The sequence below is a fragment of the Chelonoidis abingdonii genome, chromosome 8, assembly GCF_003597395.2.
Source record: "Chelonoidis abingdonii isolate Lonesome George chromosome 8, CheloAbing_2.0, whole genome shotgun sequence".
In the NCBI taxonomy this organism is placed as follows: domain Eukaryota; kingdom Metazoa; phylum Chordata; order Testudines; family Testudinidae; genus Chelonoidis; species Chelonoidis abingdonii.
The window spans coordinates 105,928,664-105,950,490 of NC_133776.1; the positions used below are offsets into that span (position 1 = coordinate 105,928,664).

The window sequence follows — 21,827 nt, forward strand, 5'->3', positions numbered from 1 at the left end:
GGAGAGTCCAGCTGCAAAAGGGAGGCTCCTTGTCCCCATTTCACAGCAGGATGGAGGCCCCAAGAGATTCAGAGCCGGTTCCTAGGGTCTCTCGGTGGGGAGGTGCCAGGGACTGGCAGTGGGATGGGGGTCCCGGGGGCTCACACTGAGGGTCCCCGACTTCAGCTCTGAGGTGCCCAGTCAAAGAAGATCCCCGCGGCTTGCTGCACGGCCTTGGCTACAGGTGCTCTCAGCAGGAGGTTTGAGAGGGGCTCCCACGCTGTCTGGGGCTGGAGGGGATTGTGGAAGGTCAGGAGACCGGCTGCTTGTGGTGTCCTAAGTGGATTCCATTTGGCTGCAGGATTCCTGAGCACCGGGGACCAGGCAGCCAAGGGGAATTATGGACTGCTGGATCAGATCCAGGCTCTGCGCTGGATCAGTGAAAATATTGCCTTCTTCGGGGGGGACCCCCTGCGAATCACTGTCTTTGGCTCTGGCATCGGCGCCTCCTGCGTCAGTCTGCTCACTCTCTCCCACCACTCAGAAGGTAAGTGCGGACACTCCCAGCCTGGCTGTGAGCCAGCCCTCAGGCAGTGCTGCCGCCAAGCACTCCTTGGCAATGGGAATGAGAGTCTAGTGGTTACAGTAAGAGATGCAGGCAAGGCACTTGGGTTCTGTTCCTGGCTCTCTCCCCCTTCTTCTGGCCTGCATTTCCCCATTGTAAATGGGGAGTTAACACTGGCCCCCCTCCTAGGGGAAGGGAAGGGGAAAGCGGCTAATACTTGCACTGCCTGAGTGGCTGGTGCTAGATGGGCGAAGTGTGGGCTGTCCCCAGGAGAACAAAGGTAGGGGAATATCTGAGAGCACGTGTGGGGTTGGCCTGGGGCTGTAGGTCTCTAGCAGTTTGGGGGGTGTGATCAGGAACAGAGATGCCAGTCCAGACTAGTAGGATGTGGACAGACACTTCTGGGACCTCTAGAAGTGGCTCCATCATGGCCCGCTGATGCAAGTCCATGGAAATATAACTGGAAACTGAATTACCCTTGAAAATATCACTACAGCTCCTTGGACCCCTGATAACATGCCAGGACTGAAGGGCACCTTCAGCAGATCAGCCCTAGGAATCCCTGGGCCAGGCAATGTTTAATGACACTGAACCTGACCCGCCAATCCAGCCCCTCCCTGCAATGGGCTCTGGTGACTAGTTACCTACGGTTCCAAAGCAGAAATGAGTCAGAACTGGCTGTGGGAGCAGCAGCTGCAGACTGTTCTGTTGCTTCCTCCCATTCCCCAGACAGAAGCTGTGGTAAATGGGTTACCCCTGAGAGGACGCGTCAGCCCCTGAGGGTCAAATACATTGTTGAGATGCCATTATCCTCAAGCCCTGCAGCATGAGCCCAGGAAATTCACAGGTCAGGGGAAGTTTAACAGCACTCCAGACATGGTAAGGGCTTGAAATGCAGAGCTTGGGCCCCCAAGTCACCTTAACTCTGCCCTGTCACAGACTTTCTCAATTTCCTGTGTAATCTTGTGCCCAGCTTCCCAGCCCCACCCTGCAAACACGCCAGATGGGTCCACGCAGCATCTGGGAGAGCCTCCCAGGCCAGGTCCACAGACTTGTGCCCATCTCAGTAGGCCACGGGGCTGTGCCAGAATCCCCACCGGTAGATCATCGGAGGCCAGTGACCCCACCCCCCTATACGCTGTGAGAAGAGCTGCAGGAGTTTCTAGAAGATGTCTGGGACTCCCGCAACAAGGTACCGCTTGCTCTCCAGCAATGAGGGGATTTTCACCAGAGCCTCCGGGCCATGACGGCCCTCATGGGGGAGGGCAAAAGGACCGGGAAGCAGGGTGCCGTGGCTTACCAGCGGGTCCGCAGCTTCCGGGACTCCTTGCTCACCTTCGGGGTGGGTCATGGTTTGCTGCGCGGCCCAAGGGGGGCTGTGAGCGCCCCTGCTGGCGAGGATCCCCCCAGCCCTCCTCATGGCACTCGTCACCTTTGCCACCTTGAACACCCGGAGCTGTAGGGTGGGTTTCCGCAGGAGCCAGGTGCTCTCCTTCCTTCGGGAGGGGGGGGGGTACTCTGTGGTTTTCCTGCAGGAGACCCACATGGATCCAGCCACTGAAGCCAGCTGGCGGCTGGAGTGGGGGGACAGGGTCTACTTTAGCCATCTCACAGCCCATACGGCTGGAGTGGCTACCTGTTCTCCCCCAATCTACAGCTCGAGGTGCTGGGGGTCGCCGAGGCTATGCCAGGCCGCCTGCTGCACCTCCAGGTCTGCATGAGGGGACTTGTGGTCAACCTCATGAACGTCTATGCCACAACATCAGGCCCGGAGCGGCTGTGATTCTATCAGCAGACGTCCGCCTTCCTCGGCTCTTTGGATCCTCGTGAATGCCTGGTCCTGGCAGGGACTTTAACACCACCCTCGAGGAGCAGGACCGCTCGAGGACCGAGCAGAGCCCGGCCGCCGTGGACGTCCTCCGGGAGATTGTCAACCATCACTCCCTGGTGGACGTCTGGCGCGACCACCACCCGGACGATGTCTCCACATTTACCTATGTCCGGGTGGAGGCCCATCGGTCGTGCCACTCCCAGTTGGACCGCATCTGTTTGTTGCGCTTCCATCTTTCACGGGCCCAGTCCTCCAGCATCCGGCCTGCCCCTTTTTTGGATCACCACCTCGTCACTGTGATGGCCTCTCTCTGTGCGGAGAGGCCGGGGCCGGCCTATTGGCACTTCAACAACAGCTTGCTGAAGGATGTGGGCTTTGTGGCGTCCTTCCGGGAGTTCTGGCTGGCCTGGCGAGGGCAGCGGCGTGCCTTTCCCTTGGCGCGGCGGTGGTGGAATGTGGGAAAGGTGTGCGCCTGGCTCTTCTGCCGTGACTACACCCGGGGCGCCAGCCGACGGAGGGATGTGGCGATAGAGCAGTTGGAATGGGAGGTCTTAGAGCTGGAGAGGCATCTGGCCGCCAGTCCTGAGGATCCATCCCTCTGTGAAGCGTGCCGGAAGAAGCGGGAGGAGCTCCGGGTCCTCGAAGACCATCGGGCCCGGGGTGCTTTTGTTCGATCCCGCATCCACCTCCTTCAGGAGATGGATCGTGGCTCCTGCTTCTTCTATGCCCTGGAGAAAAAGAGGTGGGGCCAAGAAGCACGTCACCTGACTTCTGGCAGAGGACGGCACCCCCCTCACGGATCCAGCAGAGATGTGCGAGAGGGCCAGAACCTTCTACATGCACCTTTTCTCCCTGGATCCGACTGATCCTGCCTCTTGCAGAGTGCTCTGGGATGGGCTCCCAACAGTCAGCGCAGGCGACCGGGACCGGCTAGAGCTGCCTCTCTCTCTCTCTCTGGCAGAGTTCTCGGAAGCCCTCTGTCACATGCCCACCAACAAATCTCCGGGCATAGACGGGCTGACCATGGAGTTCTACCACGTGTTCTGGGACGTCCTCGGCCCGGACCTGGTTACCGTCTGGACCAAGTCCTTGCAGAGCGGGGTCCTCCCTCTCTCGTGCAGGCAAGCCGTGCTCGCCTTGTTGCCGAAGAAGGGGGACCTCCGCGACTTATGGAATTGGCGTCCCGTCTCGCTCCTCAGCATGGACTACAAAATTGTAGCCAAGGCCATCTCGCTGCGGCCGGGGTCCGTGCTGGAGGACGTGATCCACCCAGACCAGACCTACACCCTCCCAGGCCGTAGCATCTTTGATAACCTGTATCTGGTTCGGGATCTCTTGGAGCTTGGGTGCAGGGATGGTCTGTCGTTCGCCCTCCTGTCCCTGGATCAGGAGAAGGTGTTCAACAGGTGGACCACGGGTATCTCCTGGGCACTCTGCGAGTGTTAGGCTTCGGATCCCAGTTTGTGGGTTTTCTCCAGGTGCTGTACGCCTCCGCAGAGTGTTTGGTCAGGCTCAACTGGACCCTGACCGAGCCGGTCAGCTTCGGGCGGGGAGTACGGCAGGGGTTCCCCCTCTTGGGCCAGCTGTACGCTCTGGCCATCGAGCCCTTCCTCTGTCTCCTCCGCAGGAGGTTGACGGGGTTGGTGCTTCGGGAGCCAGAGCGGTGGCTGGTCCTGTCGGCCTATGCCGATGATGTGCTTCTCATGGTCCAGGACCTGGGCGACTTGGTGCGGGTGGAGGCTTGCCAGGCTGTGTACTCGGCGGCCTCCCCCGCCCGGGTCAACTGGGTCGAGAGCTCTGGCCTGGTGGTCGGGGATGGGTGGCAGGCGGGCTCCCTCCCACCCACACTTCAGGCTATACGGTGGAGCGCGGGTCCGCTGCTCAATCTCAGCGTTTACCTTTCTGCCATGCATCCGTCTCCGCCAGAGAACTGGCAAGGTTTGCAAGGCAGGGTGACAGAGCGGCTCCAGAAATGGACAGGACTCTTCCAGTGCCTTTCCCTTCAAGGGAGGGCACTGGTGCTCAATCAGCTAGTCCTGTCCATTCTCTGGTACTGGCTCAACACCCTGGTCCCGGCCCCAGTTTTCCTGGCCAACCTCCGGAAGGTGGTTCTGGAGTTCTTTTGGCCAGGACTGCACTGGGTCTCTGCAGGGGTACTCCACCTGCCCCTGGAGGAGGGAGGGCAGGGCCTGAAGTGCCTATGCACTCAGGTCCACGTCTTCCATCTCCAGGCCCTGTAGAGGCTTCTTTGTGGTGCGGGTAGTCCGGCTTGGAGAGCACTGGCGCACGCCTTCCTGCGCCGCTTCCGAGGGCTCCGATACGACCAGCAGCTCCTTTTTCTTGATCCGAGGGGTCTTCCGCGAGACCTCTCTGGGCTGCCGGTCTTCTACCAGGACCACCTCCGGACCTGTTCTCTGTGACCAGATCCATGGCAGCCACCGAGGGGGCAGATCTCCTCACGGAGCCCCTGCTACACAATCCCCAGCTTCATGTACAGGTGGCAGAGTCCCCCACGGTGCGCCAGAGGTTGGTCCTGGCAGGAGCTACCAGGGTCGGAGACCTCCTGGACTACGACTGGGGAGACTGGCTGGATCCCCTGACGCTTGCTCGGCATATGGGGCTCTCCAGACCTTGTACTCCCCGGCGCTTACTACAGGAGGTGAAGCCCGTTTTGCCTCCCACTGCTTGGACCTACCTCGACCGGGTCCTGCAAGGGGCCACGCCCCACCCACCCTCCACCCCGGGCCCTCCGGACCTTTTCATCGGGCCCCTGCCCCATGGACCCGACTGGCCCCCCTGCCCCTTCTCCGCAAGCCGGCTGCACGATCTGCAGCCGGTCCGCTTCCAAACTGCGCCAAGGACACATCTCTACATGCTCGTGTTCCACACCCTTCACTTCCTCACCCTCGTGTCCCACCCCGTCTCCTGCCACCTCTGGAGGGTGAGGAGCCCCGGTGGGCCAGCCTATACTCTACCCTGGTCCCGAGGCCCGCTGGGGATATCAGTTGGCAGCTCCTTCATGGGGCCGTGAGCACGGGCATGTATTTGGCATGGTTTACACCTGTCCCAGACACCTGGCCCTTCTGCGGCATGAGGGAGACCCTGGCGCACGTTTACTTAGAGTGCGCCAGATTGCAGCCCCTAGACCAGCTCCTCACCAATATATTGTTGTGTTTCTGGCTGCACTTTTCCCCTCACCTCCTTCTCTACGCACTCCCTATCCATGGCCCCACAAAGTCACAGGACCTCCTGGTCAACCTCCTCCTTGCTCTGGCTAAAACGGGCATCTGCGCAACCAGGGAGAGGAGGTTGGACCGTGGAGACTCCGGTGACTGTGGAGCTTGTTTCTGATCCTCTGTCCGTTCACGTATCTGGGCAGAGTTCCTCTGGGTGGCGTCCACCGGCTCCCTTGACGCCTTCGAGGAGCAGTGGGCGCTGTCCGGGGTTTTCTGCTCGGTGTTCCCATCAGGCTCCCTTCTTATGACCCTTTGACTGCACTCCTGTCCCTGTTCTTTTATTAGTTGTCCCCCAAAATCAGTTGGGTTCTGAGGTCCTGTAGATCTTCCCCTTAGGCTGCGGGGGGATCCTTTAGCACTTTCCGGAAACCCAATAGGTACAGGGGATGAAGCCATCATGCTGCTGCTGAGGTGCCCTGCGCGTGTTCGTGGGCTGCTCGTTTGAGACTCAATGCTGTCTCCAAAGTTGTGCTCGCTTCCTCGGCAACGTCCTCCTGGCTGCTCTTCCCAGGCCTCCAATCACCCCAGCTTTAGCCTGAGTGAGCCCCAAATGGCAGGGTGCTAGCATCTAGTGCCCTCGGTTTCCTGCAGCTCCCTCTGGGTGGGTGCTCAGATGTGCCTTGCTGGGCTCCATTGAGCTCTGCAGCAGAAGCAAGGGGGTGTGTGATGGGGGTGAAGGTGGGTGAGAGGGCAGTGCCAGACAGCCCTTGGGACGGGCAGGAGCAGGCCTGCACATATGGGTACAGGTGAAGGGTAGATTCTCAAAGAACTGGGCGCTGAGTTCTTTTAACGGCCGGCTCCAGTCGCGGGTGCTCAGTGCCACCCATGGATTTGGCTCCCCAGGCACTGGGTTCCCACCCTGAGGATCTGCTGGTGGAGGAAGCTCAGCAGCTGTCTGCCTCTGATGGACCCTAGACAGATGGGTCCTTCTAGAATAATGGGCCATGGGATCTGTTTAGCATAAGGAAAGGAAGGCTCAGAGAGACAGGGCACAAAGCCACTGGAGAGTGCAGGCCAGCGCTCACATCTTGCCACATTGTGCCCTCTCCTCCACGTGGGAGCGGTGCATGTCCTTGCTCTACACAGCCCCTGGGATCTACAGGAGAGATGTTCATGAGCACACAGTGTGGGGATTCGGAGAGCCAGGCTGGCCCCTAGAACCAGCACTGCCAACGGGTGGCCCTTTAGCACTGGATGTGCGGGAGGTTTGTCAGCCCAGCTGCAGCAAAGGCAGGAAAGCCACTGGCTCACCCAGTCAGTTTCATGATGTGTTAGCAGGGTCAGATTCCTTCATGCCTAGGAGGAGATTCAGGGTCACCCAGGGGGGGTGACAAGTGGAGCAATTTGTCCCAGGCCCTGTAGGGATCCCGTGAGTCCTGGCCCAGCGGCGGTCTGGGTCTTCGGCGACTGCAGGGGGCACTTCAGTGCTGCTGAAGACATGGAGCGACTGAAGGGCTCCCTGCTGCCGAAATGCCTCTGAAGACCCGGACCGCCGCCAGGTGAGTACAATTGTCTTCTGGGCTCTGTCACCTGCTGCCTGTGCAGCGGTGCCCCAGGGACTCCTCCCTCGTCCCTGAGAGCCTTGCACCGAGACAGAGCTTGGGCCACTCTCTGAGCTGGGTGCTGAACCTCCTTTGCCTTTCAGGCATTGGCTGCGCACAGAGCTGCTTGGGTCTGAGTTTTCTGTGGGGTGACAGACCTTTCTGAGGAGGGAGGGTCTGGCTGAGTAGGTTGGGAAGGTGGGTTCCTACCCAGTGGGTGGAGGGGGACAAGGATGGATGTGGAGGGTGTTCAGTTGAGCAGCTCATTTGGGGTGGTGAGAGGCTGCTGGCTCAGCATCTTTCTTCATCGTGTGTTGGCACATCCGTGAGCTCTCCGTGCACTCAGGGCAGGGGACCCAGCCTCTGCCCAGGGCCTAGTCACCAGGCTTTGAAGCCTCCTGTTGAAAGGGCTCCATTTGGTGGGATACGGTTGTGGCCCTGGTGAAACGTGCTGGCTTCAGGCTCTGGTGGCTGGCTTCCCAAAGGATGCATATGGTGGTGCTGTGGACATTGCCCCTCCCACCCGTGCACGGTTCTGCACAAGCTGGGGTGGAAGAGGTTTATCTATGAACATGAAGGCCCTTTTCCCATCCAGCCTGCATGCAATGCTGGTGCTGTGGCTGAGCTGTACCCTGTCCAGCAGCTGCCTGGCTGTGTGTCTCACTCCCCTCCTTAGAGACATGAGCTGTTAGGTCACCTGGAGGCAGGTGTGACGTGGGCATGGCTGCCATGTTTGCTGGCCTCAGGTCCATTGTTGTTCAGGAAGTTTGCAGGTCCACCAAGCGAAGTTCTCTGCAGACTTTCTCAAAGCTCTGCTGCTGGAGCAGCCCTGCACTCCTGCTGTGAGCTTGTCCAAAGGGGCCTGGGTTCAAAATGAGGTGAAGGCCAGAGCCTGCATGCTTCCTGCTGCCCTGGCACAGTCCCCACGTGGAACATGGCACCTCATGTTATGGGCTGTCATGTCTGGGAAGCGTTCGTCTTTGGCATGGGCCTTGGTTTCCACTGATAATCCCTCTTCTCGAGAGGTGTGTGCACTGCGCCCCTCACTGTACAGGTGAGTGCTGCCTCCTGGTATGTGTCCCTAGGGCTTCATCCGGCTTTCTCCAGTTCTTTCCTTGTGCAGCCATCCTCAAGAACGGTCTCTAACTGGGCGCGCACCTCTGGAAAGGCGGTGGCAGGCAGCAGCCTGACTGCTCAGCCCTGCTCCACGAGGCTGCAGATGGACATTATGTCTTATGGCACCTGAAGCAGTTACTCGCCAAAAGCCTTGTCTGCACAAGGACAGATGGTGGAGTTGGCGCCTTCGCCCAGGCACCGGGACTCCTAGCATGGGCAAGGCAGCTGCAGTGTCCCTGTGTGTCAGCTGGTTGGGGAAAACCCTAGGCTCTCCCTGCTGGAGCTACCACATGGACAAGCTACTTCTTCCTCCTCTGGATGCCATCAGGGTGTGTTTGAGTGGGGGTGGGCTTTGCATCCTCGGTGTATGCAGGCAGCAGGCCTGTTCAGGTGTATTCCCAGAAGTGTGTGCATGTACATAACTGTGTCTGCATGTGTGAAACATCTGTGGAGGTGCAGGTTTGTGGAGAGCAGGGGTTCTCAACCAGGGGTACATGTACCCCTGGGGGTACGCAGAGCTCTGCCAGGGGTGCATCAGCTCATCTAGGTATTTGCCTATTTGTACAACAGGCGACATAAAAAGCAGCAGAGAAGTCAGTACAAACTAAAATTTCATACAGACAATGACTTGTTTGTACTGCTCTATATATTGTACCCTGAAAAATAAGTAAGATTTATATTCCAATTGATGAATTTTATAATTATATGGTAAAAATGAGAAATTCAGCAATTTTCCAGTAATACTGTGCTGTGACACCATTGTATTCTTAGGTCTGCTTTTGTAAGCAGGTAGTTTGTAAGTGAGGTGAAACTTGGGGTATGCAAGACAGATCCGACTCCTGAAAGGGGCACAGAAGTCTGGGAAGGTTGAGAGCCACTGGTGCAGAGAGTGGGTGTGTTGTGTGCCTTCCTGCAGGAGTCTGTGTGCATGTAGTCAGGTGTCAGTGTGTACATATTGATGAAAATCTGCCTGTAGGAGCAGGTGTGTGTTCCTAGTGCATGTGCACACGCCTGTAGGAGCAGGTGTGTGTACCTAGTGCATGTGCACATGCCTGTAGGAGGATTTCTCTGGAGCTGGTGATTGCCAGTGGGAGGGGGAATGGTTTTCTCTGCACCTCAGGAGGGTGAGGAGCCTATGTGTGCACGCACACACTCAGCAGTGTGCAGGCTAGCTCTCTCCATTGCAGGAATGCTGCAGAGGCAGGCTGGTGTCAGGCTGTGACGGGCGGGAGTCGCGCTCTTTGCAGAGATCATTTCTGGCTGGGCAGACCCACCGCTGCAGAGCCTCAGTTTTTTTTCCTAGCCAAACAATTACACCTGCTTGGGATGCTGATTCTCTGCTCGTCTGCCCAGATGGTGCCCAGCCAGCTCCTGTCCATTCATTCCCCTGGGCTTCTCAGAGCCTCCACACACCCAGTGTGCCAGCACCGGCCACAGTGCTGGGGGAGGGGAGTTGTTTACCTGGAGAAAGATGGCAGGGGGCTGCCTCATTCATTGGCCCTGTACTGCAGGCGCCAGCTCTCTGCCCCGGACTTGGCATTCTGCCTGCGCCTGCCCCTGTCCCTGCCACACGGCAGTCCATCGGAGCAGCGGGTCGAGGGCCTCAGGAGGGATGGAAACTGCAGCAGCGTCTGCGGTTACTGAAGGTCGTTTGCTTTGCTTAGTATTCAGACTAAAAGCCCAGCGTGGAAGAGGGGAGAGAGTCCCAAAGAGGAAGCGACTGCCTGAGAGGCCGCAGAGCAGGGCCCCGTTCATAGCCCTCCGTTTCCTCTCCCCCTGCAGCAGCCCCACCTGCCCCAGGCAGCCCTGGGCTCTGAGGGGACAGTCTGCACTGGAGTAAAAGATAGGCGGCTTGACCTGGCTCCTGGGGCTGAACACTGCAGTGTAGGTGATTGGGCTTGGGCTGGAGCCTGGACTCTGGGACCCTGCCCCCTCGTGGTCATGGGGTCAGGCCATCACTCATACAGGAGGGGACCCAAGGCCTCTGTTGTCTTAGCTATGGCAGCTGCTGTGGGGCCAGGGTATGTGGGTGCAGTGCCCAGGACTGTGTAAGAGGTCCCCCGAGGAACTGTGCTGGCCGTGAAGTAGAACCTGCTGCCATTATTCTTGGTATTTATGATCAGGGCCCCCTTGAGCTGGGCACTGCACTAATTCTAGGGGAGGGGAGGGGCCATGTGGGAATGGGCTTCAGAGCTGCAAAGATCAGGTGGGTGTAGGCTTCCTAGGTTTTACTTTAATAAGATAAGTGATCAAGAGCTCTTAATGAATCACTAATTAGTGCATCCTCTCCCAGCATTGTAAGGCAGAGGCAGAGGGACATGCGCTGTACTAGGCTGCCCTGGGGAAAGTACTCCCCAATGTAATACATTGAAATCAAAGTGGATTCTTTGCCAGGAAACAAACCACCAGCACTGTCTTTATCCAACACCTCATTAACAAGCAGGAGGGTAATTGCTGCTGCATAGATTTTAAAACTGCTCCCAACCCATCTGGCAGCCAGAACCTTAAAGCTGCTGCAAACAAGAGTGTCTGAGAAAATAGACAGCGGCTATCCCAGGCAGCCATGCACACAGAGTAAAACACCCTGTCCTCTGCACTGTACACATCACTGAGAGCTCCCCTGGCATGACCCCCCCCAGCTCTAAGATAAAGAGCCTGCAGTCTGCTGAGGTGGTGATGCCATCATCCACAGGAGGGTTACACCTCCTGGAAACTCCCTGTGACACATGGGCTCAGCACGGCCCCTGGACACAACAGCCTGAGAGTTCAGAACTAGGGTCTGCCTATACTACAGGGGCACAACCATAGTACTGCAAGCGTGCCACTGTAGCGCTGAAGTGTAGATGCTTCCTACAGTGCCAGAGGGGCAGGGGATCTGTCAGTGTAGGTAACCCACCTCCAGGGATGGAAAACCCTTCTGTCAACCTAGCCGCATCTCCACAGGGGGGCTAGGTCACCCTAACCACGGCACTCAGCATGACAGTTTCAAAGTTCTGAGCACCAGAGCTAGGCTATATCGTTTTCAATAGTGTTTAAAGTGCAGCAGCTTGCCAGGGCCCAGCCAATGCACAAGATGGATGGACTACCGGGCACTGCCCATACGCTACTGGGATGGTTTCATTTTGTCTTCAACAATGTAAATTCTCCTCTCCTACAGCTCCCTGGGCTCCACCCCCTCTCCAGCCCCAACCCCTGATGCCCTCCTGCCAAGGAAAAGCACAGTTACTGCTGAGATATTGTGACAGTGACTGTCCGCACGTCTCGAGAAACCCCAACCCCCTTGTTCTTACCAAGGCAGTAATTGAAGGTATCCTAAATCAGACATCCCTGGCCCTCCAAATACAATCCCCTGGGGCCTCAAGCTGGCTTTACAAGGGGAAGCTCTGTGGACCTCTAAGCTATAAAGAAATCATGAGTTTGAGCCAGCCCTCCAGAGAAGTACGGCTGAAAACATTCAACAGTACAAGCCCACCACTTCAGCTTTATGGGAGTGAACAGCCATACCACTGACTGGCACAGTCCCCTGGCAAGCCACGAACCAACCTCCTGTGTGCCCAGGGGCTCCAGCACTGACAGCCACTGAGCACCGGGGTGGTTTCCCTGCCCATTGATGTACAGAAAACAGGATTCAACTTCTGATGCCAATTCATCTGAAGCAGTAAACAGTCCCTGCCCTGCAAAGCACTAGAGGGTCAGAAGCTCAACCAAATCAATCCTAGAGCCCACATGTGCCATTGCTCCCCAAACACCAGTGCATGTGTTTGTCGCACAAAGCTAATCCCAGAAGTGATGGTTCCGGCCCCCCCGCCCACTCTGCGCGTGGACCCTGAAAGCCAGCTGCTCACTTTCCCTGGTTCTTGTGCACTAGCCAGATAGCACGGTGTGCCCCTGGAGATGCCATGAGTGGGGAAAGCCAAACTCTGTTCCACTGGGATGTGGTTAAGAGTTCTGGAAAACAGTCCCTTGCTCTGAGGCTCTGGACACCCTTGTCTCCATTTATTCATACTTTTCCTTCTGTAATTTAAAATACCCAAAATAATTCCAACAAAACCTATTCCTGTTTGCCACTGGGAAGCTCCTGCCATCGGCAGTGTCTGCTGAGCTGGGCACTAGCCCAGCATGCCCTGCTAAGTGAGTTCTCACTGCCCAGGCTCTTGGGACCTGTTGAGATCTACTCCCATAGTGTAAATTGCTGTGCCAGAATGCTGCGTGTGCTTGTAAGCCTTGGGAAGGATGGCAAAATATCCTGGACTGCGCACTGTCTGAGTTCCCATTCAGCTAACGGTAGGCCACAGCGATTGTGGTTCATTAATGTGGCTGAGGGTGGGGAGGGGCTTGGTGCGTAGTGGAGGGGAGCCATCTCTGGTCTCAGAGCCACCTCTGTTCGCCTAAGGGACATTTAGACATTTTTCTTGTAAATTTGGTCTCATAGGGGGGACTGCAGCTCAAGTGTGACTGCATCCCGGGCAGCACGCTAACGCGGCTAAACAGAACAGCGAAGAACGCGGCTAAACAGAACAGGTGCTACAGAGCCTGGGATTGCGTCTTCACTGTGATTGTTACCTCTGCTGCAATGTCAGTTGGGATTGCAGTGTAGACCCCCCACCCCACCCCCAGCTGGAGACCACACCCCTCTCCATGCAGGGGAAGGCATAGCAGGAATGGAGAAATTGGTAGCATTCCATATAAGGCAGCTCAGGATCCTTGGGGCAGGGTTGCCCCTGTGCACTGGCTGAATAGTGGGGCATTTCCAACCAGGAGGGAGCATGTCAGAAGACACATTAAAATCCTCAGCGTTAGCCAGGAAAGTGTTTCCACAGCCAGGAGAGAGTTGCAGCAACAGGTGAATTTCTCCCCAGGCAAGAACGCAGGAAGGCAAGAGAGAACCTGGTCCGGCAAAAAGGCAAACCAGGAAATGCAGCCCTGACAGAGCCAAGAGGAAGGAGCATAAACAATGGCAGAGGAATGGTGGAAATTAGAAGGCTAAGGGCTTGTCTCCGCACAAAGGTGCCTACACTGTATCTGTCCAGCGTAAGCAGTACAGCCACTCGCCTTGTCCTGGGATAGCTGTTCCTGGGTGGGCAGGGGATGGGCTGCCTATGGCATGTTTGCTATCTGGCTAACTGATCCACCCTGAGAGCATGCTGGTAGAAGTATGTTGTTAAAAAATCACTCCCCAGCACCATTATATTGGCACAAAAATCTGTGTGTAGGCGGCAGGGGGTTGTGAAGCACAAACAGAGAAACAAATCTATTCTCTGAGCACATCACAATCAGGAGCCTGCAAGAGATTCAGTGCGGCTGCTGGAGCATCAGAGAGCAAGATGAAGATTGAGGGTTGCGTGGGTGAGGATGGTCACAGTCACTTTCCAGATACCCTTGGGTGTCATGGACCTGGTACCCTCCAGCATCCAGCTTCAGCCAGAGCTCAGCCTAGCTGGGGCTGGGAAGCAGCTGCCTCCAGAACTGGCTACAGAAGGGCTTCTGCACTGGAGCTAGGGAAGAAGTGTCAGGGGATCACAACACCTTTGCCCTTCCCTTTGTGCCCAATGGAGGGCGTGCTGGCTAGGTCCTAGCTAGGCGGGGGCAGGCCTGCTATGGAAAAGGTCAAGACCAGGAGCCTGGGCAAGCGGGACCCCTGGGCAAATCCTGTGTGGGAATCCTGGTGTCCAAAGCCCCCCCCCGCACCCCCATAGTCCAGCCAGCCCTGCTCCCTCGTGCTGCTCCCCTGGCAGAGAAGCTGGGCTGGGACAGTTCCCTGGTGCCACCCAGAAGGTATACTGGCCCAGGGAAATAAATGGTATTTGGCAGGACGGGTGTCAGGAAGCTGCCATGTTACCTTAGACCTGTAGCCCTTGTGCTGCTGGCAGGTGCCAGGACAAAGCTGGGTTGGCAGCGCTGTCTGCACCTGGGACACAGCTAGATCTCCTTTGGGCCAGGAGCTCTCCACCCCCCCCCAGGGCTCTTGTGACCTGAGCAGGCTGGGGAGCAGAGAGCCCCAGGGTGTACACTCCAAGCCCCATCGCGTCCCATCTCAGCCCCCGCGGGCTCCATTTCCTGGGAGTCCTTTGTATTCTGAGCACAAGTTCCGTTGATGCGGAGCTGGAGTCTGGCCATGAATTCCTCTGCCTGGGCCAGGGCCTTTGTGGCCCTGCTTTCCAGGGCAAGAGTCCACTCCCTTCCGTGTTCCCTCCAGCAGAAAGGCCTCCTCTGTGCCCTGTGAGGCCTGCATTGGCAGAGAGCTGGGCCCAGCTGGGCAGGAAGTATGTCTCGGGGGGTGGGGAGAGTGGTGGTACCCAGAGGGAGCAGCTGAATGGGACACTCAGGGTTAAGCTGCCCTAGCACAGGCGTAGCTCTGCTAGCTACCAACACTCTGAAGGGTCGTGCCAGGGCAGAGGAGCTGGGACAGCTGAGGGATTCTGTGGTGCCATCACCAGCTCTCTTCAAGAGGTGGGCGGGAGGCTGCTGAACTCCAGCAGGGCAGGAGCATCACCCATTTCCGGGGCATAGCTGCTCTGTTTTCTGCTTTGCCTGTAGGCTCTGTGGGGCCAGGCCCCAGTTGGGTAGCACTGAGTATGCTGCTGCTGCAGGTCACAGGCATGGTCCCACTGTACCTTGCGTATCTGCAACTTTACTCCCGTTGCTTTGAAGGAAATGCTAACAAACGCTGGCTGAGACAGTGTGACGTGTGTCTGTGTCCAGCCCCTAGGGAGCTGGCTCCTGCTTCAGCTTGTCTGGCTGTGCTACAGGAGAATTGGTCAGGTGCGTGTTTCCCCTCTGCAGTGAGTTACTCTCTTAGCTGCTTGTACAAACTCAGCCTGTTGCAGAGGAGATGCTGCCTGTATTTTACAGCACCTAGTGCAGTGGGCTTGGCACCAGAATCACTGGCAGCCAGCGCTGCAATTATCTCAGACCCCAGGGACAGACAGACCAATCCTATGAGTTAGACTTTTGAGACGTTCCTGTGATTGTTGGGACCTGGGGGATGCTGCATTAGATGCAGCCCTGAGCAAGCTGCCCATGGGGCTCTTCATTAGAGATCCTTTAGATGCCTATAAGTTAGTCTCACATCTCACTCTTGCCGTCCTAAGGGGAGGACAGCAGGAAGAGGCCTGCTGGCAATGTCCAATGCCCCCCAGGGTCCAGTCCTGCAGCAAGGGCTTCTCCTGAAGCCGGAGCCCCTGCTTCTATCCCCCTATGTGGGATGAGTGTGTGTTTGGGGGCTCCTAGACAGAGGAGCTGGTGCTGTGCCTAGAGTGCCCCGTCATGAGTTGCCATTAATGCTCCTCTTTGCCTGCAGGTCTCTTCCAAAGAGCCATCATCCAGAGTGGCTCTGCTCTATCTAGCTGGGCAGTCAACTACCAGCCTGTGAAGTATACCAGCCTGCTAGCCGACAAGGTGGGCTGCAACGTGCTGGACACTCTGGACATGGTGGATTGTCTGCGACAGAAGAGTGCCAAGGAGCTGGTGGAGCAAGATATCCAGCCAGCTCGCTACCACGTGGCCTTCGGGCCTGTCATCGATGGAGATGTCATCCCGGACGACCCTGAGATCCTGATGGAGCAAGGCGAGTTCCTGAACTATGACATCATGCTGGGGGTGAACCAGGGTGAGGGGCTGAAGTTTGTGGAAGGCGTGGTGGATCCCGAGGATGGTGTCTCGGGCAGTGACTTTGACTACTCCGTCTCCAACTTTGTGGATAACCTATATGGCTACCCAGAGGGGAAGGACACTTTGCGGGAGACCATCAAGTTCATGTATACAGACTGGGCAGACAGGGACAACCCCGAGACACGTCGCAAAACCTTGGTGGCCCTGTTCACTGACCACCAGTGGGTGGAGCCGTCAGTGGTGACGGCTGACCTGCATGCCCGCTACGGCTCCCCAACCTATTTCTACGCCTTCTACCACCACTGCCAGAGCCTCATGAAACCTGCATGGTCTGACGCGGCCCATGGAGACGAGGTGCCTTACATCTTCGGGATCCCCATGATTGGCCCCACTGACCTCTTCCCTTGCAACTTCTCCAAGAATGACATTATGCTCAGTGCCGTGGTGATGACGTACTGGACCAACTTCGCCAAGACGGGGTGAGGGATGCTCTGCCCTCCCTGGGCCTGTGTGTGGGGTCTGTGTGGGGGGTGTCTGTGTGTCTGTCCCCCTCCCTGTGCATGTCTGCACGCACCTCCCTGTGTGTGTGTACCCACCTCCCTGTGTTTGTGTGCATGTGCCTCGGTGTGTGTGCATGCTTCCCTCTGTGTGTGTGCCCCTGCCTCCCTCTCTGTGTGTGCACGCATGTGTGTGTGCATGCTCCTCCCTCTGTATGCACACCTCCCTGTATGTGTGTGCGTATGCCAGCCTTCCTGTATGTGTGTGCATGTGCGTAGGCCAGCCTTCCTGTATGTGTGTGCATCTGCCTCCCTGTGTGTGTGTGCATGTGCCTCGCTGTGTGTCTGCACACGTGTGTGTGCATGTGCCTCGCTGTGTGTCTGCACATGTGTGTGTGCATGCCTCCTTGTGTATGTGTTTGTGTGCATGCACCTCCCTGTGTTTGTGTGCATGCACCTCCGTGTGTGTGTGTGCACGCCCCCACCTTCCTCTGTGTCTGTGTGTGCGTGTGTGCGTGCCTGCCTACCTAAGTGTGAGTCTGTGTGTGCCCACCTCCCTGTGTGTATGTTTAAGTGCATGCCCTCCCCATATGTGTGTATGTGCATCCTTCCTGTGAGTGGAGCGGGTTGCGTGCATCTCTGTGGACCTGTGTGTGTGTGCATACACGCATCCCTGCATGTGGGTGGGTGCATACCTCCTTCCTGGGGGGTGGGCATGTGTGCATGCCCTCCCTTTGTGTGTGCCTGCACCCTCCCTGTATATGTGTCCACGTGCACCTGCGTTTTTGTATTAATGTGGCAGGAGAGTGTGTCTGCACACCTTCCCTGTGTGAGTGTGTGTGTGTGTGTGTTTGCACAGTCACACCCTAGGTTGCAATCCAGACTAATAAGGGTTGCGTCACCATCTGCTCCATAAACTGGGGATCTCACCATGCTTTGCTGTTACAGCCCTTTCTCCCTCTCCAGCCACCAGCATGCAGGGCACACCCTGAGTGGCTGTGTGTAGCTAGAGCCCTGGTCCAGCAGCACTCATGCCACCAGCCGCACTCTGCCTGTCACAGCCTTGGTTGCTACCTGCGGGGTGACCCTGACACATGGCCAGTCCTGAATTTTCCCCCAAAACATGTCTTCTGCGCTGTCCAGTTCTTTCCCGAGCACTTAGATATTAGAGATCCATTGCCCCTGTAAGGGGTCAGTGCACAACAGGTTGCTACTTTAACTGGCGTTCAATGTCAGCACAGCACCGGAGTAGGTCTGCTTAAAAACACCAATCTGTTTGTTTAAGTACAGAGAGCTAGATCGGAAGGCAGAATGCAGGTGTAAGGCAGTAACATGAGAAATGGGTACAAGAAAAATAAAGCTAAAACAGTTTCCAGTAACTGAGTCTGAATGAGCTAGACGTGGTTCAAGGTCAAATCCCTACCACATGCTCCCAGCAACAGGGCTGACTAAATGTTCATGTCACAGTCCCTGCCAAAGTCCAAACCTGGTTCCTTTGCCCGCTTAGGGCAGTGGTTCCCAACCTCTTTTCATTTGCAGGCCCATAACAAATTTCAAATGCAGGTGCGGGCCCCTTTGGAAACTTAGCCAGAGTGTGCGGACCCCCAAAGAACTGCAGCCCACAGGTTGAAAACCACTGTCAAGAGTGAGAATGAGAGAGCAAATCCCTGGGGTGTTTTAGCCCCACACTTTTCTAGTCCAGTTCCCCTTTGAAATGTGTTTTCCTGAGGGTTTCCCGAGATAAAGTTCCTTCCCACTGTGAGGACTGAGAGATACGCCCCCTTGCTGCCAAAGAATGGCCACCTGACTGGTGATGGCTAGTCAACGCTGACACCTGGCAAGAGGCGTCAGCTTGTCCTTTGTCTTTGACAAACAGGCTCATCTCCTCCCCAGACTTGTCTGGTAAACACACTTCAGTCGTCATTTCGTCTTATGTTTCTAACTGGCCATACACATGTGCTGCACACACGGCATCATGCTATTATTGACCAGTGAGTTACTAGTTCTCAAGTGATACCTCGTAAGGCATATTTTGTATGAAGATTATTACAGTGGTTAGGATGTGACTGCAGGGGGGCATCCAGTCACACATTTCCCTGTGCGTGCATGCGTGTGTGTGTGTGTGCCCTCTCTCCCCGCATGTGTATGTGTGTCTGTGCCTTCCCTCCCTCCCCGTGTGTGTGTGCACGTGCACCCTCCCTCCCCGTGTGTGTGCGCCCTCCCTCCTCGCACGTGTGTGTGTGCGTGCACCTTTCCAGAGGAAGGGGGTCTGTGCTGCCTCCCCATGTGCATGTGTCCAGTCCCTCTGTGTGTTTGTGTTTGTGTTTGTGTGTGTGTGTGTGTGTGCATGCACCCTCCCTCCCCGCATGTGTGTGTGCGTGCATGCACCCTCCCCGTGTGTGTGTGTGTGCATGCACCCTCCCTCCCCGCACGTGTGTGTGTGTATGTATACCTTTCCAGAGGAAGGGGATGTCACGGAGTCCCCGGGCGATGCTCTGGAACTGCTCCCCACAAAGCCAGGCAGGACTTTGGGGAGCCTCCTCTCCCTTGGAGCAGACTTGTTCAGGGCAAGAAGCTCACACGTCTTCACCTCCTGGGTCTCTCCTTGGAGCATTCAGCATCCTCTGCCCCTCCGTGGGCTTCCCACAGCGAGCCCACCCAGGCGGGGTCCTGGGGAAGCCACAGGGTTCTGCACCCCCACTTTGCAGTCAGACGTGACTCTCAGCCAGCAAAACAGAGGTTTATTCGATGACAGGAACAGGGTCTAAAACAGAGCTTGTAGATACAGCGAACCGGACCCCTCGGCCGGGTCCATTCTGGGGGGCAGTGAGCCAGACCCCCAGGTCTGCACTTCACTCCTCGTCCCCAGCCAGCTCCAGACTAACAACCCCCTCCAGCCCCTCCTCTCTGCTCAGCTCCTTTCCCGGGCCAGGAGGTCACCTGACCTCTTTGTCTCCAACACCTTCAGCTGGCACCTTTGCAGAGGAGGGGCCCAGGCCATCAGTTGCCAGGAGACAGAGGGTCAGGCATTTAGGTGCACTGGCCCTTTGCTCTGTAGCAATCACACACCCTTATTCCACCACTTAGATACTTAAGAACTGCAGAGGGGACACTGAGGCACCAACACAGTATTCAGAGAAAACATTAAGAACATTCCCAGTTCGCCACAGGGGGTCTGTGCTCCCTCCCCATGTGCACATGTCCAGTCCCTCTGTGTGTGTGTGTGCGCACGCGCGTGTACGTGCACTCTCCCTCCCCATGTGTATGTGTGCATGCGCATGCGCCCTCCCTCCCCACACGTGTGTGTGCACATGCTCCCTCCCTACATGTGTGCACCCTCTCTCTGGGGCATGCGAGGCCCTACCACACTCTGGGGCTGGGAGTCTGGCACTAAGGGGAGGATCCTGTCCTGACAATGACTCCTCAAGGGGGCAGGGCATCACTGCAGAGCCTTCTACACAGGCCGGGCCTTGGAGGCGCGTATTGTCATTCCCTGAGGCACTGGGAGGATGTTGGGAAATCCCAGGGGGTTGCTACACTGCGATGGGTTAGCATAGCTGCTTCCCTGGTTGGTTCCACTGGCCTGTTCAGCTCTGGCTGGAACAGTCTGGTGCGGAGCTGGGTCAGGGACCTACCTTGCCATTCTGGAGAGCTGAGTCCAATGGAGATTTCACAAGAGCCGGGGGTCAGGGTGGGTTTAGCTTAAGACTGTGTTACACTGTCTCTGTGCAGGAGCCCCTCACTACAGCCAGGTGCCCAGCTCTGACAATGGGGGGGAAGCATGAGACCTGAGATGAGAATCAAGGAGTATTGGCTGTGGGTTGGGATTGATGAGCCCCAGCAGGGGCCATTCTGCTCTCTCTGGGGCTCTAACGCCCTGGTAGTGCTTCTCCCGATGGGCTGGGCCCTGTCTGCGTGTCTCCCGCAGAGCTCTGTGCAGCACCCTGTCTCTGCGTGTTTCTCCAGTGCCACATGGACGGTTTCCGTTCTGTTTCCCAGGGACCCCAACAAGCCTGTCCCCCAGGACACCAAGTTCATTCACACCAAGGCCAACCGCTTTGAGGAAGTGGCGTGGTCCAAGTACAACCCTCGCGACCAGCTGTACCTGCACATCGGCCTGAAGCCGAGAGTGCGAGACCACTACCGAGCCACCAAGGTGGCCTTCTGGAAGCACCTGGTGCCCCACCTGTACAACCTGCACGACATGTTCCACTATACCTCGACCACCACCAAAGTGCCGCCTCCAGATGCCACGCAGAACTCACACATCACCCGCCGGCCCAACGGCAAAATCTGGACTACCAAGCGCCCAGCCATCTCCCCGGCTTACAACAGCGAAAACCCCAGGGAGAAGTGGAGCCCGGAGCAGGAGGCCGGCACGTTGCTGATTGAGAACCCCCGGGACTACTCCACCGAGCTGAGCGTCACCATCGCTGTGGGGGCCTCCCTGCTCTTCCTCAACGTGCTGGCCTTCGCTGCGCTCTATTACCGCAAGGACAAGCGCCGGCAGGACACACACCGCCAGCCCAGCCCCCAGCACAGCGCCCTCAATGACATCGGCCACACGCCTGAGGAGGAGATCCCCTCCCTGCAGATGAACCAGGCCCACCATGAGTGCGAGTCAGGGCAGGCGCACGACGCCCTGCGGCTCACCTCCCTCCCCGACTACACGCTCACCCTGCGCCGCTCCCCAGACGACATCCCTCTGATGACCCCCAACACCATCACCATGATCCCCAACTCCCTGGTGGGCCTACAAACCCTGCACCCCTACAACACCTTTGCAGCAGGGTTCAACAGTACAGGGCTCCCGCACTCACACTCCACCACCAGGGTATAGCTCCAGGGGCTGTGCCCACCCAGGCCTGCACACATCCACGCACACAGGGGACGCTGGCAGGAGCTGACGGATGCAGATTGGGCAGCGCACACAGACGGCCCCACCTGGCGGGGTGGAGCAGAACCCCAGGGCTGGCAGGACCCCTGCTATGGGACAAGTGGGCTGCTCGCCCCTCCGGCTCACTCACTCGCTCTTCTGTTTTTATTTTGTAAAGTGCTTTGACTCTCCGTAGGGCTGACGCCGAGGCAGCAGGACCCAGCCATAGCGGTGCAGGAGAACGACAGCAGAGCGTGTGCAGAGAGCGTCACCCAGCCCTGCATGCTGCATCCCGCTGGAAGCTCCCATGAAGGACACTGAGAAGGACTCGTCTAGGGAGAAGGTGATGGCGTGCCTGCCCCCTGGCCTGGACATGACACTAGAGGACTCTGCACCACTTGGGAGGTGGTGCCTCCCGGAGCCCTCTTCCCTCCCCCCAAGTACATTGGGGACGGGCTCGGAGCTGTCTTTGGCATTCTCTTTCCACTGGACCTGTTGGGTTGATTGAAATTTGCCATTCAAAGTGCCGTGCAAAAGGCTCCAACGCTCTGTCAAACTGTGGTGTGAAGCAGCTG

The 21,827-nt window shown here is 57.3% G+C and overlaps 1 protein-coding gene across 6 annotated transcripts in view; it reads left to right on the forward strand.

Annotated features, from left to right (window-relative positions):
* Window positions 1–21,523, forward strand: part of NLGN3 (neuroligin 3) — a 102,066-nt gene extending 80,543 nt beyond the window's left edge. For all 6 annotated transcript variants that reach the window (XM_032794874.2, XM_075068932.1, XM_075068931.1 and 3 more), the window contains 3 exons: window positions 341–526; window positions 15,569–16,358; window positions 20,376–21,523. In XM_032794874.2, the coding sequence (XP_032650765.1) occupies window positions 341–526; window positions 15,569–16,358; window positions 20,376–21,216 (1,817 nt within the window). In that variant the 3' untranslated portion in view covers window positions 21,217–21,523. The remainder of the gene's footprint in view (window positions 1–340; window positions 527–15,568; window positions 16,359–20,375) is intronic.
* The last annotated feature ends 304 nt before the right edge of the window (window positions 21,524–21,827 follow it).